The following is a 21,666-nucleotide window of genomic DNA, read 5'->3' as shown; positions in this document are numbered from 1 at the left end:
TCATAAGAAAAGAAACTACAGATCAATATCTTGTGAATATAGATGTAAAACTCCTAGGAATATAAGGAGTACAAATGATTGAACACCTGACAATAAATCAGTGAAATATACAGATTATTAGAATAAAGTAGAAAAGCCAAATACTCATCTCAATAGACAAAGGAAGGGCATTTGACAAAATTCAACACCCTTACATAAAAAAAAAAAAAAAAAGCAAAATCAGAATCAATGGGAACATCCTCAATCTGCTAAGGAATATCCAAAACTAACACCAGGGCCGGAGCAATAGCACAGAGGGTAGGGTGTTTGCCTTGCACTCGGCCAACCTGAGTTCTAATCCCCGGCATCCCATATGGTCCCCCAAGTACCGCCAGGTATGACCCCAAAAAGCAAAATAAATAAATTAATTAATGAAACCAACACTGACACCTAGTGCCATTCTCAATGGTGAAAGGCAGTGGGTTTCCTCCAGAAGAAGAAAGACAAGGACGACTGCTCCCACCATTCTACTCTGCACTGTATTAAAGCTAAGCTTCTTAAACTGTGGCTCACAACCTCACATAGCCCTGCAACTCATAACTGAATGTGGAAGTTGCACACACACAAACACACACACACGGACACACATGCACAAGCACACACACACACAAAACCTGGCACCAGTGAAAGGAATGCTCAAAATTAATTCAAACTCAAGCTGTAATGAATCTGCCGTGTTGCACACAGAACTTGTCATATTTCTCGGGCAAAAAAGGGTCATGAGTGAAAAAGTTTAAAAAGCCCTTGTAGCTCCAAAGCTTCTAGATAAGGCAATTAAGCAATTAAGAATATAAAATAAGAGACATGTAGACTGGGAGAAATATCAGATGACATGATGTGATACATTTAAAAAAAATCTGTGTAACCTACTATTAAGATATTAGAACTAAGCAAGTTCAACTGAGTTGAAGGAGACGAGATCAACATACATAAATCAACTGCATTTCTGGGCACAAGCAATGAATAATCTGAACGTGACACTAAGAAAACTAATTCCCCTCATAATTATGAAAGAGAATAAAATAACTTGGAATAAATATAAGCAGTATCAATATTATAGTTGAATACTGACAACTATGATTTTTAAAAAAATTAAGCATCTAACAGAAAAACACTTCATGCTCATAAATAAGAAGAACTCATATTGTTAAGATGTCAATTTCACCCAAGTTTATCTACAGGCTCAATGCCAATACCTATCAAAATCCTAGCTGGTTTCTCTATAGAAACGGGCAAGCAAATCATAAAATTAACACAGGAATTCAGAATTGTTAACCAATCTTTGAAAGGAACATCAGAAGACTGACATTTTCTGCTTTTGAAAGTTACTCTAAAGCTAAAGTCAGGACCACTCCTTGGTACTATCACAAGGACAGACAAATAGATCAACAGAAGACAATCGAAAGACCAGAAACAAACCCTTAAACTGATAGTTGATTACTTTTCAGCAAGGGTACTAACAGTATTCAACAGCAAGGAACATTGTTTTTAACAAATGGTGTTGGATGGGGCTGGAGCGATAGCACAGTAGGGTGTTTGCCTTGCACTCGGCCAACCCAGGTTCGATTCCCAGAATCCCATATGGTCCCCTGAGCACCATCAGGAGTAATTCCTGAGTGCAGAGCCAGGAGTAACCCCTGTGCATCGCCAGGTGTGACCCAAAAAGAAAACAACAACAACAACAACAAATGGTGTTGGAACAACTGAATATCCACAAATTTTTTAAATGAAGATGGGGAGGTGGGGGGGCGCTGTGGTGCACCTGGCAGGGTGGCAGAGTGGCTGGCTGTCTTGCACGCTCAGGCCCAATGTCCAATTCCTGGCACCAGGTGCTTCCCACCCTTTGTCCCCCGCCAAAGCTGCTATGGCCCTTTTGGCACCCAAGCATTAACTGCAAATAGATCATAGTCCTATAAGAAAGAGTTAGAACTATTAACTCTCAGAAGGCAATTTATACAGCAGTGATTCTTAGACCTAACGCCCAAATACAAAGGATAAAGGTGCACTGCCTTGCATTCGGGCTGATCCTGGTATGATCCCTGGCACCACCTGGGCCTACCACTGCCAGCTAACGTCCTGCAGGATGGTCTGGGTAATCCACAGGGCCACAGCCTCGGGCCTCTGCCCAGAGCTGCAGTGCCAGTCAGCGGATACTCACCAGAACACTGCATAGGAGCTCCTTCCCCCATAAACTGAAAATGTGTGTGTGTGGCGAATGATACCACGAAGAGAGGTGAAAGACAAGCACAAAGCAGGAGAAAACACCCCCCCCAATATAATATGGGAATTGCATACAAATATAAAACTTCCTCTGAAAACTCAGTACTAAAAAGACAAGTAATCCAAATAAAACTAGACAAAGGATTCCCCTCTCCCCCCAAAAAAACCTCTTTACCAAAGAAGATACATAAATTATTAATAAGCACATGAAAAGATATTCAACATCAGTGTTCAGGAAAATGCAATTTAAAATCACAATGAGCTACCATTTCACATTTGCTGGGATAGTTGACCATTAAAAAAAAAAAGACAAAAAATAGAAAGCTGGGGAGATTGTGGAGAACGCTGAACCATTATATATCGCTGCTGGGAATGTAAAATGGGGAAGACGCTTCGGAAAAGAGTTTGTCAGGGACTGAATTATTAAACAGTTACCATAAGACCAACAGCTCCGCTCTGAGTTTTAGGCTCAAGATAAATGAAAATACATGGAGAATCAAAAACACCTAAATAAATGTTCATGGCAGCTTTATAATGGCCAAAAGGCAGAACCAATATAAATTTTCATCAGCTGATGAACAGATAACCAAAACACTAGTGTCCATACCATGGAATGAAGTAGTGAAACAAGCTATGACATAGATGAATGGCCGCTGACAGGAAGCTAAGTGAAATCAGTCACACACACAAGAGACCCTGACACGGATGGGCAGATCCATGAAGCCAGAGTTTTCTTAGGGGATGAGAAGCTCGTGAGTGATGACTGGTAGAGGGTTTTTAAAGGGCATGATGAAATATGCTAGCAGCTGTATGTTACAGTGAATATATCAAAACCCACCTAATTATATGCTTTAACTCAGTAAATTGTATGATAAAAATATCTCAGTGAAGGTTTTTTTTTTTAATTAGTAAAAGAAAAGGTAATAATAAAGCCTTTCATTGGAACTGGACAAATGAAAAGCCTGATGTGACTCTCTTAGTAATGAAAATCTGTGCTTTCTTCTTGTCTTCAAACTATATCCAAGAGTCTAGATTTCTTGAGTCTCAAGCCTTCAAAAATTCTACGCCACAGAACCTCCTTTTCTCGGGTGGGGCTTCTAGGAAGTGCAACAAATTTAGACAGACACAAAGAAAAATGATTAGAATTTGGGAGTATAACAAATTATCTCTCCCATGTCCAGGACACTCATATATCTAATCAAGAAGTTTCTTAGCCATCGAAGAACATAAGTATCATTTTCCCCTAATTGTTTTCCAGCCAAGAGACTTACATGAAAAGCACATGATGTTCTCCACTGATTTGAACCATGACCTTAGAAGATGTTTTCTTCTGATCTGTGGCCTTAAATATCCTGTTTCTTTTTTTTTCTTTTTTTGTAGTCTTAAAAAACCACTTCTAAACTGGAAGTGCTCCAGAAAAGATCCCTCTTCCATCTTCATTCCTAACATTTAACTCTCGTCCATGGATATTTTAATTCCCCTTTCACTTCAGACAAGATACAAATTTAAAGAGACTATTGTTAACCGTTATTAACACAACTGCTGTATACTTCTTTGCTGTCAGACTATTTACAGCTTCCCTGTTTAAAAAGGAAAAAAAAAACAAGATCAATGAGCTACTTTTGCAGTTTCACCGCCAACACTACAGCGCCCTCTGCTGCTCACTGTTGATAGACGTTCTCAGCTGACAGAAGAAATGAATTCCTCTGTCCTAACAACTTTAGAAAACCACATTGAGAGAGGAGAGAGAGAGAGAGAGAGAGAGAGAGAGAGAGAGAGAGAAGGACTCAAATGCTGCAGAAGAACTCGAATGACACAAAAACCTAATTCAAATGGATTTAATAAAATAGGCACTACAGATGTGTAAAATCATCTAACAAATCATTACGTTTGCCCCTCGCACACTGGAAGTGAGAATAGCCTCCCGGAAGACTGACCCGAGACCTTGGGGATCAGCAGATCCCACTCCCTTCCTGACGGGTCTCCACGGCCTCCACGCCTAACCCCTTCCACCATAGTCTCAGCAGGCCCACCTCCACATCCCCTGAACCACGGGGACACTGTGTGACAGCCCGACTCATCGCAACACACACGGCTCACACTTGCACTTCCTGTCATGGGGTGAAGACAGGTAGAGAAGGAAAAGAGCAATAGCAGAATCCCAGGGGTGGAGGTGGGTGCAAGGGGGTGAGGGGCGGGTGGGAAGAGCAAATGACTGAGATTCACCCTCAGCTCAGCAGGAACACGGCGAACACGTGGAGAAGACACAAAGAACCCCACTGTGCTCAAGCAGTGAAAAATAGTAACTCAGAAAAGGCTCTCTCAGCACCAACCAGTCCTGAAGCCTCTCAGAGAATGACCACGGTGAGGGTGTGTTTAGTGAGCTCCAAGGAGCATGGTGTCAACAAAGTACGAGAAAGTATGAGTGAGAAGACTACAGTCATAAGTGACAGATGGAAGAGTGTGTGGGGCTGGAGCCATAGGTAGCACAGTGGGTAGGGCACCTGCCTTGCATGCGGCCACCCTGAGTTCAATCTCCAGCACCCCAGATGGTCTCCCCATGAGGAGTGATCGCTGAGCACAGAGCCACGACTCAGCCCTGAGCACCACCCGCTATGTCCCATTGATTTGAAAAATCAATAGAAGATCTCAGCAAAATAACAGCAGCTGAAGAAAAGATCATAGAGCTCCAACATGCGATCCAGGAAACCTCTAGAAAACAACAGAAGATGGACAAAATGCCTGAGAGGAAATAAACAGTGCATCAGAAAACCATGGGATGAGGTCAAGAGGAACAATATAAGAATCACTGGAATCCTGAGAACAGAAAGGCAAATTCGATGAACCACTAGTTAAAAGAAACCTGAGATAAGAATTTCCCTAAGTTGAGGAGCGAGGGCACTCAGACGCAAGAGCCATGAAGTGTCCCGGGGGAATAGGAAAACTCCAAGACAATCAGAATGTAATCAGAATGACAAAAGCCAAAGACAGAATATTGAATTTACATACAAAGGAAATCCCATAAAATTCATAGCAGATCAATCACTTTTGACTTTATGGAGCCAGAAGAGAATAGTGGTATATAGTGAAAAATGATCATAATAATTAAAAATTAAAAATAACACCTCAATGAAATAAACATGTCACCAAGAATACTCTGTCCAGCTAGACTATCATTCAGATTTGAAGAAACTCTATAGAGATTCATGGATAGGCAAGAGTTTCTTAAGGAAATCATAGCCTTGAAGCCAGTTTTGCAAGAAGCGTTAGAGGAGCTTCTTTAAAAGACAAACTTCTCAGCTCTGCCTCTGCTTGTTCATGGAGCTTATGGCTGCCTTCTGCCAGGTTAAAGTCTGTTGTCCAACAAGAGATGAATGATTTGATATACAGACACAACAAAATACTTATGGAGCCGCAAGGAGCAATGGAATTAAGCAGTTCTATACAACATGGAGGGAACCGGAAGGTATCGTATTAAGTAAAGCCAGTCAGAAGGACAAACACAGGCTGATCTCACTTACCTGTGGTCCACAGAACAACCAGACTAAGAAATGCAATGTAGTAAGGGGGGGTGGAGGGGATGCCTGGCTCACCCTTGGCCCCTGAAGAGGGGAAGACAGAGAAGGAAAGAAATCAACAGGCAAGGAAGCAGAGCTGGGCAGGAAGTTACAGGGAACAGGGGCACTCCAGGGCGGTAACAGCTACATATCCGCACCAGAGCCAACACCACCGAAACCATGAGATCCAAACAACAAAAACCAAACTCAAGGGGCTGGAGCAATAGCACAGCGGGTAGGGCGTTTGCCTTGCACGCGGCCGACCCAGGTTCGAATCCCAGCATCCCATATGGTCCCCTGAGCACTGCCAGGAGTAATTCCTGAGTGCAGAGCCAGAAGCAACCCCTGAGCATCGCCAGGTGTGACTCAAAAAGAAAAAAAAAACAACTCAAAAACGTACCTATCATGGTGGCAGGCTGGGGGAAGGAGCCTGGGGACACAACAGTGGAGGGAAGGTGACACTGGTGGTGGGATCAGGGCTAGAGCACTGTGAGCCTAAAGCTCAACCGTGAATGACTTTGTAAATAATAGTGCTTTAATAAAAGGCATTTTAAGTAGAGAAAAAAAAAGTCTGTTTATTCCAAGCTTACTAAGGGTTTTATACTTTTTCATAATAAATTTGTTTCGTTTTATGTGAATGTTCTATGTCTTTTCAAGTGATCTTGTTGTACCTGTAGAATTTTTATTATAATCTTCTACTAATGAATGTAGATATTTAAGCATTATCTATAACACAATATTTTCTCATATAAAGCTAATAATCCCTTTTTAGGATAAAACACACTTTTATACTTTTATAGTCCCATTCAATGTTCCCTTAAAATTTTCTTCATTCAGGGCTGGAGTGATAGTACAGCGGGTAAAGCACTTGCCTTGCCTGTGACCAACCCAGGCTCAATCCCTGGCACCCCATGTGGTTCCCGAAGCCCACCTAGAGTGATCCCTAAGCACAGAGACAGGAGTAAACCCTGAGCACAGCTGGGTATGGCCCCAATACAAGCAAGCAAACAAACAAAAATCCAAATTTCCCTCTCCTCACACTTACTAAGCTGCATATTGTAAAATTTATGTACTGCATGTTGATTTTAAAATGTATTGGCATGGAATTCGATATGCCAAAAACAATAACAAGAAGCCTCACAATGGAGACGTTATTGGTGCCCACTTGAGCAAATCGATGAACAACGGGGTGATACTGCTACAGTACAGAATTACTTATACCATTGTATACATATACTTAAAAAAAGGGGAGATGCAGTCTCTGGGGGTGGGCGGAGGCCCTTTGCAGGGTCAGTGCCCTCGCATACTCAGGCAGACTCGGGCACAGAGGCAGCAGTTGGAAGTGCTGAGGTCTGTCCGGCGTGCACACGTCCGAGTCCCCACGATGGTGAAAGGTGCGGCTGCCTCCTTGGGTCTCCTTCTTCCCACTCAGGCCCAAAGTCACTTTCAAACAAAGTATGTCACCCTCTAACCGGGGTCACCCGGCAATGCTGGGGCACCAGCAGTGGCAACCAAGGACTGGAACGTGCTGAGTGTGCTTCCCTCTGTGCGCTACCTCCCTCCCCCGATGCTCGCGAGCATGTGAAGTCAGAGCCACACTCTCCCCTACCCTGCAACAAACGCTCTTGGTTCTACCACCATGTGGTCCTGTTCTTGGCCAGCTTGTGTGTGAGCGAGCACTGAGCACAGCCTCCAAGGCTGGTACTTGTGAGCGGTGGCCGAAGTCAGTCAGGGTCCAGAGGCGAGCATGTGCCTTAGGATAAAGTCTGGCAAACCTCCTCGCCTGCCCTCCAGCGGCCGGCCACTCGGCCATCCTGCCCACACGGGGCCCGGCAGCCTCTGCCCTGTGCCCTCCCCTCCTCCCCAGAGAGCCAGGTGTGGAGGTCATTAGCCAGGACGCCCTAGGAGAGCCCGGTGTGAGCCAGGCTGGGGACAGCGCTGTAGTACAGACGCCACAGGCCTCCGCAACATGGCTGGTCAGTGGTCACCGAGTCCCAGGTGACAGGATCTCTCCCTGTCCCCAGGGCCACCTGCAAGGCCTATGGCCAGGGAGCAGGCTTTGAAGGGGAAACCCAGGAGCCAGGAAGGTGTGCAGAGGGGCAATGGCACCCAGCCAGGGACGGCCACCGCCAACAGGAAAATCAGCCCTGACATGGGGGGCGTGGGGTGGGGGTGGGGGCCTCTGAAGCCCCAGATGAAAGCACCAGCCCCCAGTCTTTCGACCTGGAACATCACAGATGAACTTGGTTCCTAAGTTCAGAAGCTTGAAACTGACCGGGCCCTTTTCTGATCGGGTAAATTGACATTCTGCCAGCATTTGGGGACGTTACTGCGGTAGAGCAGGACAGACAGACGCACAGGCCACAGACTCCTCTAAGCCAGGACAGGGGTCAGAGGGGAAGGCACAGAGACAGGGTGTGCCCGGGACACACACGCTCCCGCAGAAGGGGAAATGCAGGAAACGAGCCTCGCTGTGAAAATGTCCACTCTTCTGGGTAATAACTGCTCAACTATCTTTGAAGGGCAAAAATGGAGCCCACCCCCCCCTACACACACACACACACACCCCAAAATCTAGCCCAACTGCATTTAATATGTATCACTGAACATGTGCAGAGATTGCAGCAAATTGCTTCACAAACGCAAATTATTGCAATCAGCATCTTGTTTTCTAGTTCTAAATTCAAAGGCGAACTATTAACACAAGACGCTAACTCTTGCTATTATCACACATCCTCCCTGGAACAAAACCACATTTCCAGATGGACTGCCAGAATTAGTCGAGTGACTCCTAAGAAATCCTACCGAGACTGACGGGCCAGAACGTCCATTTAGACATGAATGCTTTACTTCAATCTAGGAAACGTCCACCCAAACACACCTCTCCGAAGGAAACCCGAGGGGCTCGATTTAGAACTCAATTTGAATCGCAGCTCGGGGAGGCCACGGGCAGGTGCAGGGGCACAGCGGGGGCTGCTCCCCAGGCCGAACACCGCCTGGTCCTCAGTGCTGGCTCCTGGAGGGTGATGGGAGCGGGGCTGATAGGGCAATCCTGGTCAGAAACCCAGGCAAGGATTTAAACTCAAGCCAGATAGCATGGGTTCAGGTGACACACCGCAGTACTCGGGGCGGGGGGGAATGTAATCGCTTCGGCAACAGGACCGGTTATTCCTCTAGGTTTCCTCTGCTTGGGGCATAAAGAAGCCTCTTTTCCACAGGCCTGGCCCTCCCCAGGAACATGTGACTCAGATGAGATCGCTGCAGTGCATTCTATTAGCAAGCACTCCTGCAGAACACAGTTATCACAGCCAGCGGGCCCAAGGACCAGAACTGGGGTCTCCATGTGGAAAATTCGCGGCAGCAATTTTCCTATCTGACAGTCGTGGAGTCGACACGAGGTGACGGGAAGGGCAGGGAAGAAGCTGGATTCACTGTCCCATCAGAGGCTCACCCTGAACAGGGAGGACCAGGAATTCCTACCCCTCTGGAGGGGGGGGGGTCCATTGGCCACGAAAGCCCTTTGCAGAGGGTAAAAAGCAAAGGCCAGCCCTTCTCTGAGAGGCGACCCTTTTGAATACACACGACCCTTAGGAAACAGAAAAGCCACTTACCACTGGCCAGCCTTAAAGGAAAACTCCTTGTCTGCAACAAGTAGACGGAGCCTCTTCACTGACGGGGACTCACTGGTGACCGCACACACTTTGGCCGGCGACACCACCTAGAGACAGAGACCAGCCGTGGCTGAGTGAGTGAGCGTGGACACTGCCCCAGGAGCAGCCGGGGCTCAGAGGGGGACCTGGAGGGGCAGGGCTGGAGGGGCGACATCTACAAGGACGTGGCTTTTGAAAACGGCGAGGCCTGATTTTTTCCTGCTGCCAGGTGAATCCATTCGTTTCACTGAGTTTTGAGAGATAGACTATTGCTAATTTAATTTCCTCCCGAGTGGAACACTGGTCTCTTCCCAGGGCTGTAAATAAGCTGTGACTGGGTGAGTGGAGAATGGGGATGTATCTGTGCCGGGTAGGGCCTGGACACTCTGGGAAGTGCTCGGAGGCCTGGCAGGGGGGCTTTCAATCAGGGGACCAGAGAGAAAGGGCTGAGCACGTGCTGTGCATGCGGCAGGCCTAACTTTACACCTCAGTAAGGCACAGTCCCCAAACATGGCCCGCAGCAACCCCGAGCCAAGCCACAAGAAGCCCCCAAGCATCTCCGGGTGTGGCCTCTACCACCCAGATAAATTAATCAATAACTTCTCTTCACTATGCCTGTACTCCTCAAAATGAGCCCCTCCAGTAGCTATGAACTAGCAAGGCGACCATAAGGAACCAATTTCAGAAACTCAACCACTTAGAAAGCTTTTTGTTCTTTTTTAGCAACTTCGCAGAGTAATTGTACGGCTGATAAATCTAATAATAGAAAGCAAATTGGGGTTGTATGCCTTATGTCTATTTTTAATGGATTTTTTTTTTCTAATCCATTTTTACGGCATTTTGGGGGGAAAAAAAAAGCCCACAAATGAAAAAAAAAAAACCGTCCTTCACTGAAGACAGTTTGTAAAGCACTGCTCTCGGGATGCACACGGCTGCGAGGAAACCCTCAAAAGGGCCGATTAGGGCCATTTTCAGTTAAGTCCCACCCAGCGCCCCGCAACTACCAAGGCCCTCTGCCGCCTCCTGCGTGCATTCTCCTGCCTTTGGGTTTCTCTTCCTCCCCGGGGACCTGTAGACCGGGATGAGGGCGAGGCTCCTCCCTCAGCCTCCTCCTGCCACTCAGCTCTACCCTGGCAGCAAGCCAAATCAGTAGCAGGTGACAAAAAACAATCACTCCCCAGGGCAAGGGATTCTCGGCCCCACGGAAGGGAGCCCGGAACATCTGTGCTGGTCAGTGACCCTCCTTCCCTCCCTCCCTCCGATGGATGGCCAGCGGCCTCGCAGGCTCTCGGGGCAGACGGTTCTGAAAGGCCCACTGGAAAATTCTCCCTGAGGACAGCGCTCTCCCTCCCCACTCAAACAGCTCCTCCACTGCCCGGCCTCTCTCCAGCAGGGGCCCCTTCCCTCCCCTTCCCTCCTTTGCCAAGCCTCGCCCCCTCCTCTCCGAGAGCAGGTGGGTGACTGCTCTGCCCCCCTGCCCCCCACCCCTTCCCTCGACGCTCCTATTTTCTGCTCTCCGGACCTGGCTCACTGCACACAATCTCTGAGGCCATTTGCTCTTCCTAAGTGAACACGCAAGGAGCAAAACAAAGGAAGCGGCACAGGATGGAGGCTTTAACCCTGGCTCCGCCGCCACCCGCTCCCAGCTGGCCGACTGGGGCACAATGCCTGGGCCCCCGCAGTGAGGAGATTAAGCCCACCTATTCCTCCGGAGCTGTTGGGAGGATTCAGTGAGATAATATATGTAAAGCCCCTAAAACGCTGCTGGCCCAGGTAGCCATTACACGCCAGGAACGTATTTTACGGCAACGGTTATAGTGAACTTGCTGGCACTGATTCCGGGCTAATATGACATGCGCTACTCCCCTTCGTGTCTCTTGACACGCCTGATGACTGTGGCACCCCCGACGACACTGTGCTCATCCTGTCCTCACCCCGGCTTGCCGGTCATTTCGCTCAAACACGCTTAAGGGCCAGACTGTCCTGACACTGAGAAATCTCGCCTTTGTGCGCTGCCTCTCCGATCTCTCGGCCTCGCACAAAGGCCTTCTCCCTGGCGCTCGGGCACCACAGGCTAATCCGCCTCCCCTCCCGCAGCCTCTCCGGCTCGCTGGCCCACGGCATCCAAGCGTCCCCACTCCACATCCAGCCTCACTCTCCCCTCCCTGGGCTCTCCGGGTCTCAGACTTCAGACTCCTTCTTCCCCCATCCCCAGTGCTCACCACCTCGCTGCAGCGCCTTAGAGCTCTACTGCCTCTCTCTGCTGCTCCTTCCCCTCTCTCTCTCTGTCTCTCTGTCTCTGTCTCTGTCTCTGACTCTCTCTCTCCCCCTCCTACCTTGAGGCTTCAGCCATCAAGTGTTACCGAAGTTGCCAACCAGCCCCTCTATGAACTCATCAACGCTTTTCTGCCACTCACAGGTATATCCTCGCACACACTCCTGCTAGCAAGGGCGCGGGGCTCAGGAGCATCTCTCTCCAAAGCACACTGGGTTCAGTGTTTTAGGTGTTTTCGTGCAGCCTAGAGGACTAGTCACGGAACGGCCCAAGACACTGTGTTCTTATTCTCCATTCTGCTGATGAGGAAACTGCTCATGAGATTGGCTAACGTGCTCACCATCACCTGGGAATATCCAACAAATCAAGGTCCGAACACAGGTTGGCCAGGCCCTGAGTTATCTGATGGTCCTGCCCCAGTGGCAGTCATTGATGGAAATATCTAAACCCTCCACCTGCTTCCTTCCCACTAACATCTCCTGAGCAGGGGGCCTGCCCCGCCCCCCAACACACACACACACACACACTATTCAAGACACTTTGTCCCCTAACATTGCCACATTCCATGAATTCAGCTCGGCCAGGGACAATCAAAGCAATCAAGTGAATATTCCCAACAGTCCAGCCTTCTCAGTTACTCTCCAGCTCAAAGTCCGTCAGGGGCTCAGCCCTTCCCACTCCCCGCCTCCCCAGCCTGCCAGGCCACTCCGTGGCAGCATCTCCCCTGCCCCCCTTCGCTCTCCCGCCCTCCTGAGGCCTACTCGCTTCCTCCCCAGCCCTGGCCTTAGCTCGGCTCTCTTCCCTCCCTCTTTTCAGTTCTTTCTTTGTCACTGCACTTAAGGCCTCTTGATGTAAACTGTCTTTGCTACCACCACACGCCTCCAGAGACTAGGAAGTGAGTAGGAGCGAGCTCGCTATCAGGCTCCTGGACCAAGCCTGAGGTCGGATGCACAGTAAGGGTCAGTAAATGTTTGTGGAATGAAGTGAAAACTCTGAGTCAGTCTCTAGAAATTGGTTTCCAGAACAAAAGTGAGACTCTTGTTTACAAAACACACCCTGGAAGGGGGGAAACAGAGAAATGTCTAATGCGTTTCCAAATTCTGAGAGAAGAGAAAGACACGTCTTCCGTTCCCATCTAGGTCTCCGGCTGCAAAGATGGTAAGAATCATCAGCGGACTCGTTATATCAGTGATCTCCCCACTGTCCCTTTACCAAATAGATATATTTCATTCAGACTCATCATTTTCTCTGACTAATCTTTAAAAACCAGTAGCCAGATGATCTAAATTCTTTTTTTAAATTTATTTTTGGGTCACACCCTGTGATGCACAGGGGTTACTCCTGACTCTGCGCTCAGGAATTACCCCGGCAGTGCTCAGGGAACCACATGGGATGCTGGGAATCGAACCTGGGTCGGCCACGTGCAAGGCAAACGCCCTACCCACTGTGCTATTGCTCCAGCCTCTGATCCAAATTCTTAAGAGGTTAACTGGATCTGACAGCCTCGAGACAACAGCTTTAACCACATACCAAAGTCTCACCACATGGTCAGGAAACCAAAAGTTATATCACAGAGGTGGGGAAAACAATTTCAGCTGAAACATGTGAGACTGTTTCACAAACAAATGCTAGACTAGGTGAAATGAAATCACCAATTGTGTGCCATAAAACTTCAATAATGTAGAGAAAGAAAAAGGTTCATTAGAATGAAAGATTTCTATTTCACTCGCATAACTGCTATGACCAGTGATGTCCCCAGCTATCTTATGCCAACTGCTATTGATATGACCACAGTGATATTAAGTGACATATATTAACATGACAGTAATAAATGTAACCTGTTGCTATGAGTCCAATGTAATCCTCTAATAACCTGAGCCACAATGCTAGTACTGGTAACACAAAATACCCTGCACAACTGGTGATGTTCGAAAGACACGTCTCATTCTCACCACTTTGTTCTGATTAACATAAAGTGTGCACATTATACAAAAATCCCTTGCAATGTAGATTAAAAACATTAGAAAAATCATTTCAAAGACTACATATTTATTTGATTCTGAAGCTAGTTTCACATCGTTAAGATCTGTAATCATGGCCCTTATTATATGTCTTTCTTTCTTTACTTTTATTGAATAAGCAAAACACGATGCAGAAACTATGTTTTACATTTGTACTTGCTCTCATACTTAATGGATCAAAAGATTTCCCAACTGAAACCTCAACTAGCCATGCCCTAAGTTAAAACACATGGCAGGAAATGAAGTTTTCCATAAAATAACATTTTGACTCTTCTACTGTTCAATAAAATAACAATACCTTTGCCAACTCTGGTCAGCACACGTTTTAAATGCTTTGACGAAGTCAGCATCTAAAAGGGAAATGCCATCACACTGATTTAAGAAGCTGGTTTTATGGAGGGTATTTTGATGTAACTGCTGCTGAAAAGTTTCTATACAGGAAATGGGTCTTTCTTTGGGAATCCTGGCCAACTTCCTCTCTTCACTCCCTCCCATCTATTCATTCGCTGACTGCACTTCAAAGCCAGGATTACAGATGACCTGCACCAAACTACACTCAGGGCACAGAGAACTTCAGGGTTAAAGGAAACTTCAGCCCTTATCAAGAACAGAAGGTCACTTTACACTTAAGGACACCAGGGTCCGGAGATACGATTTTAAGTAGTGGCAGGATACCGATCTGATGAGCGAGAGCGTGATTAGTGGAAACTGGGCTGACTGCAGCGATTTGCTGATCAGGAAAATCACCAAATTCTGTCAACGGCACAAGTTTCCGCCTTTGGAGGGTTCCGCCCGCCGGCACTCCTGCTGGGTGTGAGCAATGAACTCTCGTGGCTCCGTCCAGAGCACACCTGTCCACCGGCGCTGGGCCTCCTCTTTCCTTTCCAAGCCTCCCTCGTCCATCTCCCCGGGAGAATCACTGTAAATTGGTCGTCCCCGAGTTAACGACAGCCGCAGACAACATCCACAGTGCACCTGCTGTACAGGACGTTATATGCATCAATTCGTTCAATTTTCAGGAACAATCTAGAAGGCAAGCTCACGGAGGAAAGAGGTGCCGGAGCTCAAGAGGGCATAGCAGAGACTGGAACCAGACGCCTGACCCCCGTGCTCTGGTGCTCCTCAAACAAACCACTACACAACGGGCCTCGAGCCCTATCCCAGCTGTCACCCCCTTTCCTGCTTCCACCCACATAAAACTTTTACAGGTGTTGGAGGTCTGGTCTTACGAAAGTGGTCTATATGCCCCCGGCTCCATTTTCTTGTCCCCGTTATCTCTCTGACACAGTTCCGTCTGGCCCAGTGCTCAGCGCTGCCCTCGAGCTGCTCCCCCACTGTCCCTGCTGTCCCACACAGCAAAGACCGGCAGCGGAACTGTGTGTGTTTGCTTCCTCTTGCTGGAAAGACTTCCTCTAGCTCAGGGATGCCGCTGCTTTCCCTCCTGTCACTCCTGCTTTCTCTCTTCTGCTGGCCTTTCTCGTCCATCTCACCTCTAAATGATGAACACGCCCCAGGCCTGAGCCAGAAACCCCCTCCCCTCACCCCAACAAGAGCTCCTGGGACCCTGCCATTTCCTCAGCGAGGAGAGGCAAGGGACGGGTCTTCCCGGGATTTGCACATCTGATTTCCTGCCTGGAACCCCAAAGTCACATCCAACTATCCTGAATTTCCACTCCACAAGGCACACATCCAATACAGGATTCTTTTCTTTCCTCCCAAAGTTCCCATCTTTTAATTTTTGTGAACAACTCAAGACATTTTTTTAAAAAGATATAAAAATGAATTTTGCTTGAGCGGGCACCAGTAACGTCTCCATTGTGAGACTTGTTGTTGCTGGTTTTGGCATATCGAATATGCCATGGGTAGCTTGCCAGGCTCTGCAGTGTGGACAGGATACTCTCAGTAGCTTGCCAGGCTCTCTGAGAGGGACGGAGGAACCAAACCCAGGTGGGCCGCATGCAAGGCAAACATGCCCACTAAAGCAAATCAATGAGCAACAGGATGACAGTGACATAGTGACAGTGACAGTGACATAAAAATAAATATTATAGTCCACATACCCATGACCCTGAGTGCACAGCCTACAAGAGTCGATGATATCCCTAGTTGATGCTCTTTCATCTTTAACTCCACCTGGCTCCCCGCCCTGACACCTTCGGAGTATTCCAGAATCGGGCTCTTTATTTCACCTCCTGCAGACCTGTTCTCCTCCATCTGAGGAAGCGTACAGCACCACCATTAGATTCCCAGATACTCAAATAACATATCGAGAGACCTTTTGGCTTACTTCCCTTTTCTCAGCCATTCCTCTGTCGGAGATCCACCCTCTGCTCCATCTCCCACCACACGGCACCTTTCCTGAATCTGTGTCAACACCCTCCAACCTCGTGTCAAAGTACAAGAAAAGCCCAGTTCTCTACCACGCACATCATGAAAGACCCAATGGCCAATACATCGCAGTCCACTTACGTTGGAGGTCACACACCGTTTCCCAGCGCGAAGCCTCCATCAGCCTCAGAATCAATCCTCAACCCCAAACCCAAGCCCACCACAGATTATCCACCTGAATCCCCCTTCCTCTTTTCCCTCCCCCGTCCCCCGCCCCCAGGATACCAAGCTCCTCCTGCTCACTGCCTTAGCTCTATGGGTCCCTCTGTCGGTGACACGGTGCCTGGGGCTGACTCATTTCCTCAACCAAGTCCCAGTTTCCAATGCTACACTCCAATATAACGCAGCACCCCTGGTCCTGGACATTCTTGCCTCCATGACCCTCTTTCCCTATTTGATTCCCTCTAGAGCCCAAATCACCTCTGATATTCTATTCTATGCTTTATCTGCCCTGAAAGCTGTATCACATACAGGGGTTCCCCTGCCTCACACAGGGCCGTAGTCCCTGATGCTAGGACAAACCTGAGCACAGAGCCAGCAGTCAACACTGATCTGCTGAATGTAAGCTAAAATCTATTTCCTCTGATGGGGCATTGGGGCAGACCATGGGCCAGAAATGGTAGAGTCTTACCTCTTATTCTGCTTTGGAACCCAAACTGTGTGTCACTGTCATGAAACGTTTTAGCTCTTAACAAGTTCAGTCCTCGACACTGGAAGCAGCAGTGCAGGGAACAGCATGTTTTCCCAGAGCTCACACTGGAACTGTACAAGAGAGTTTGGGCAAGTTCACTATGTTACAAAGTGACTCAGCCCGGGCAGCTGAGGCCAACAGTCACAGAACAGGAAGGAGCACTGGTTTACTCTGACCCATGTAACACGCAGTGAGTGCCAATGGTGTGCCCGGACGTGGCTGGACATGGGCTAGAGAGTAAGTCCCTGGTCAGTCAGACAGCCGCCCTCTCTCTCGGCTCGACTCACTAGGGGCAGCCTGTGTCAGAATGGGCGGAACTGAGGGATTCTGTGCTGACATCAGAGAACAGGTTGGCTGGTGTGGAGAGCCCTCCCCCGCCCCGCCCACACATATACAACACAATGGAATTGGGGACAGGCCCTTTGGGTAACAAGATGTACAAGGCATCTGGAAAGTGAAGGCAGAGGATTCTACAAGAAACAAACTGGCACGACTGAAAAACAATTTGTGGTGTTTCCCAAAATCAACTAGGTGCAAGCAATCAGTCTTTCTGATCAGGAGTCTGGCTGGCACCTGAGGATACCATTTCATGGACATCACCCCAGCCCTCACCTGATGTCTGGAATAGTTCCAACTGAGTCCATCCCCAACATTGGTTATTCAAGAAAAACACTCCTCCACTACCAAACTTCCCCATCAAACTGGTGGGCAGAGTCCATTGGGCTCAGTGGCTAAGCCTGGGTGAGGCCAAGCCGGACGGGTGACCCGTCCAGCAGACTCTCCCCCACACCTGCCCAAGCACCATGACATTCCCAAGGCCGCCCAGGCTGCCCCTTCTTTCAACCCGCTGAAGTGCCTGTGAGCCTGAACACAAGTGTCCTTCCACTCCAGGCTCAGTTTCAAGCACGAGCAGGGCCCCGGCTGCTTCCAGGAGAGCCCGCCAAGGAAGCCTGGCCACAACAATGTAGCCCCCAGTAACTTCTCCACAGGGAGCCTGTGGCTTGCATGGAAAAGACTTTTTGGGGGTGGGAAAATGCTCCATTCCATACCCATACCCACATTGTGGGGGGCACCGGGAAGAGGCCAGCAAGAGCTCCAGACTCTGCCCATCTGTTGTCAAATGCAGACGCCACCCTACCTGCAGGCGAGGCTGCCTCCCGGGCTTGCACAGTGAACAGAGCCCTGGGGAGTTGTGTCCAGCTCACGGGCTGTTCAGACTAAAGGCAGGAGCTGCAGGGGAGCGACATAGCCTCGCTCCCAGGGCCCAGTCTCTGGGGTGCTGTTCATTTCGTTAGGTCCTTCCTAAGTTGAGTTCCAGCTCTGGAGCAAGGACCTGCCCTCCCTGAGGGATGTGGGGGAGTCCCTGGGTGACTTCACGCCACTGTGCTAGTGGCCCAGACATCATCTGGCTTCATCTAGCTAGAGAGGAGTAGGCATGAGCAACAGAAGGAGGGGAAGTGAGATGCCTAGGTCATCCCACTACTGGAACTACCTTCACAATTTTCTGATTTTGCAAGCATTGACATTCTCAACTTTACAATTACCCTATGAGAGTTCACAGTCTCTTTCTGCATAGTTCACATGAACTTGGGCTAACAATAAACCTCCCACGCCCACACAAAGTCCCAATAAGTTAATCTTGTACATTTCAGAAATGACCATTCTAATTCCAGAATTGGCAAGATTCAATCAACAGATTAAATCGTTGGGCTCTGGTAACACCATGCAAAACAGCCTCACTTACCGACATCTTTTCTATGGCTGTTCATACTATAAAAGCAGGGAGTTTATCTTGCTGTTTTTATTAGCTAGTTGGCGGGTTGGCTTGGGATCCATACCTGGCAGTGCTCAGGAGCTACTCGTGGCTTGGTGCTCAGGGCCTCACAGTTCCCAGGGGGCCAACAAGGTGCCAGGGATCCAGCGAGGTCTCCCACCTGCCAAGTCTGTGTTCCAGCCCTCTGAACTATCTCCCCAAGTCCAAGCGGAATTTTGTAGTTGGAACCAAGCATGGCCCATAAAGTGTAAAATGCTGTCTTGCCCCTTATGGAAAGCTTGCCACGCGATGCCCTAAACCCACCTGCTTCAGGACACAGAAAGGGGCAGGGAAAGAGGGAGGAGCAGCTCCAAATAAAAAAACAAAACACAAATCAGAAGAGGATACAGTTCAAGCCTGTGTCTAAGACCATGCAGATAAATAAACCATCTTTTCTTCAAAACTGGGAAACTATTACTTGTTTGTTTGTTTGTTTTAGAAGACACATCTGGTTCTGTACGTAAGGATCCAGACAAGTGCTCAGGGCACCATATGCAGTATCACGGCTCAAGCCAGGGTCCAACAAGTACAAGGCAAGCACCTCAGCCCCTGTACTATCTCTCCAGCCCCAAACTATTACTTTTTTTAGTAAGAAATCCTAACAAGTTCATATTTACAAAAATCAGTGTTTTTGTGTACTGAAAAAACCTGCTTTAAAAGCTACTTTCAGATTTATCATCAGTGGGAAAAGTACATTTTCCCACATGCCCATGAGTCTATTATGCTAAACTAATTTTCCACAGACGTAACAAAACATTGACTTAAAGCTGAGTTCAAAAGCAAACAACCCTTCGTTCCAAGGCAATTTTCTGAAAATAGAATTAGTTTGAAAAGTGGGGTCCAAAGAATATTAATTTATGGTAAAGTGAGTCTTCCTACTAAAAGTTATAACAACTATGCTTTCATTCCTGACCGTGTTATAATACAACTACATAATCCTTATATGAAATTGTTTTTCTCTACTAATTTAAATACACACCCTGTAACACTAAGCTAACTATAACTAAATTCAAAAATGCTCAAGGACTAATACCCAAGGACAGTAAAAACAAGGGCCAGGAGGATCCATCCATGGTAGGAAGCTTGCACAGTGACGGGAGAGGGGAGGACAGCTAGGCTAGAGAAGGAACTACTATGACAGGATAGTTGGAAATGATGACTCTGAACAAGAACTGAGCGCTGAAAGTAGCTAAAAGGACAAACATGATAACCTTTATGTACCTGTACAGCAAACCAAAATGCCCAAAAGGGGGATATGGGGGTGAGAGAGGGAGAGAGAGACAGAGACAGAGACAGAGACAGAGAAACCGGGGAGACTGTTTGTGGGAAATGTACACTGGTGAAGGGAAGGGTGATGGAACACTGTATGACTGAAACCCAACTATGAGCAACTTTTACCTGTGTATCTCATAGTGATTCAATTAAAAAAAAAAAAAAACCTTGGGGGAAAACACTGAAAGAGAAGCAGAATCGAAATTCAATATGTGTTTTTAAGTGGAAATGGGGTTACTCACTATGCTTCACCTCCTCGTCCCTGAGGCCCAGAGGGATGGATTTGCCTCTAGAGTTTGGGTGTGATAGAGAATAATCTGTACGTGGGTAGGGTGACATGCACTCCCATCTCCCCTGTGCAGATGGTAAGTGATGAAGTAGGCGGGGCTAAGGCAGGGACAACAAGGAAGACTCTGAGAACATGGGGCTTGGAATAAGAGCGAAAATCAAGGAACGGTGAAGTAGTCCCCAGTGACAGGCTCCCCGGGAAGTTCTACCCTGGAACATAATCCTGACCGGCAGGCCCGAGAACAAAGAGAGTCCTTCCACACCGGCCCTCTGCTCTTCATTGACAATGAATTCACATATCCCTAGTCCCAAGGGCAAACTTTGGGTGTTTCTGTATCATCATTTCAAACCAGGCATCGGAAAAGGTCTGGGCAGAAAAAGAACTGGCCATCTTGGAAGGCCTCAAGCTCCCCCGAGCGCCTTCTTCCCAGCCCAGTCAGACCTGAGCAAAGCCAGAGCAGACAAACCAGCCCGCCACCAAGACACAGACCTCCTGTCGGACGACATTGGCAGTTCGCTCCAAGTGGTCACTTTTCCTTTGGGATTTCATTACGCTTCAACAGAAAATAAAAGTGGGTTACTACCCTCGTGCAAAATAACTCACTTTCCCCTGTAATACCATGGCTAGCCAAAATACAATCCAATTTGGTCTGCTAGAACAAAACAGAAACAACAAAATAGACTACGGTATATGGACCCCAAAAAATGGTCAAACTGGACAGTCTAATGCTTTATGCAAGGCACACACATTTCCACAGGGTGTTGCGTTGGCCTTCAGGCATCTGGTGTGCCTCCCCCAACCCCGGGCCAGCCAGCCTGGGCAAATCAGCCTCAAAGAACAGTGAGAGAACTCACCAGGACAGAGAAAGGCAGCGCAGAACCCGGGGTGCCAGTCCCACCGGAGCAGCCTGAAGACAGACGGTTCCAGAAGAGCCTCGCAACAAGCCAGGAATCCGGGCAGCGGCACAGGCCATGGTGCTTCCTGGACAAATACAGAACTGAAAGTTAAATTGGTCTAAGGAAAAGTTGAGACTATTTTAGGGGTCACTGGAGTTTTGTGCTAGGATTTTTGTTGGTGGTATTCTAGAGCTAATACAAAGCACTGAAGAGTGTAACATTTTTTTTTTTTAATTGAATCACTGTGAGATAGTTACAAGCTTTCATGTTTGGGTTACAATCTCACAATGATCAAACACCCATCCCTCCACCAGTGCACATTCCCCACCACAAATATCCCCGGTATACCCCCCCTTTCCCACCCTCCCCCTGCCTCCATGGCAGACAATATTCCCCATACTCCCTCTCTACTTTTGGGCATTATGGTTTGCAACACAGACACTGAGAGGTCATCATGTTTGGTCCATTATCTACTTTGGGCACACATCTCCCATCCCGACCGATTCCTCCAGCCATCATTTTCTTAGTGATCCCTTCTCTATTCCATCTGCCTTC

The 21,666-nt window shown here is 47.9% G+C and overlaps 1 protein-coding gene across 6 annotated transcripts in view; it reads right to left on the bottom strand.

The window, feature by feature from the left end:
• OXNAD1 (oxidoreductase NAD binding domain containing 1) overlaps positions 1–21,666 on the bottom strand; it is a 39,946-nt gene that overhangs the window by 10,793 nt on the left and 7,487 nt on the right. For 5 of the 6 annotated variants that reach the window (XM_055137189.1, XM_055137190.1, XM_055137193.1 and 2 more), the window contains 3 exons: positions 21,070–21,196; positions 20,705–20,768; positions 9,428–9,534 (listed from right to left, as the gene is read on the bottom strand). In XM_055137189.1, coding sequence (XP_054993164.1) covers positions 9,428–9,534; positions 20,705–20,768; positions 21,070–21,188 — 290 coding nt within the window. In that variant the 5' untranslated portion in view covers positions 21,189–21,196. The remainder of the gene's footprint in view (positions 1–9,427; positions 9,535–20,704; positions 20,769–21,069; positions 21,197–21,666) is intronic. The other variant, XM_055137194.1, reaches the window with a different exon arrangement.

The sequence above is a fragment of the Sorex araneus genome, chromosome 4, assembly GCF_027595985.1.
Source record: "Sorex araneus isolate mSorAra2 chromosome 4, mSorAra2.pri, whole genome shotgun sequence".
NCBI classification, from domain to species: Eukaryota; Metazoa; Chordata; class Mammalia; order Eulipotyphla; family Soricidae; genus Sorex; species Sorex araneus.
This window is presented reverse-complemented; position numbering and strand designations above follow the sequence as displayed.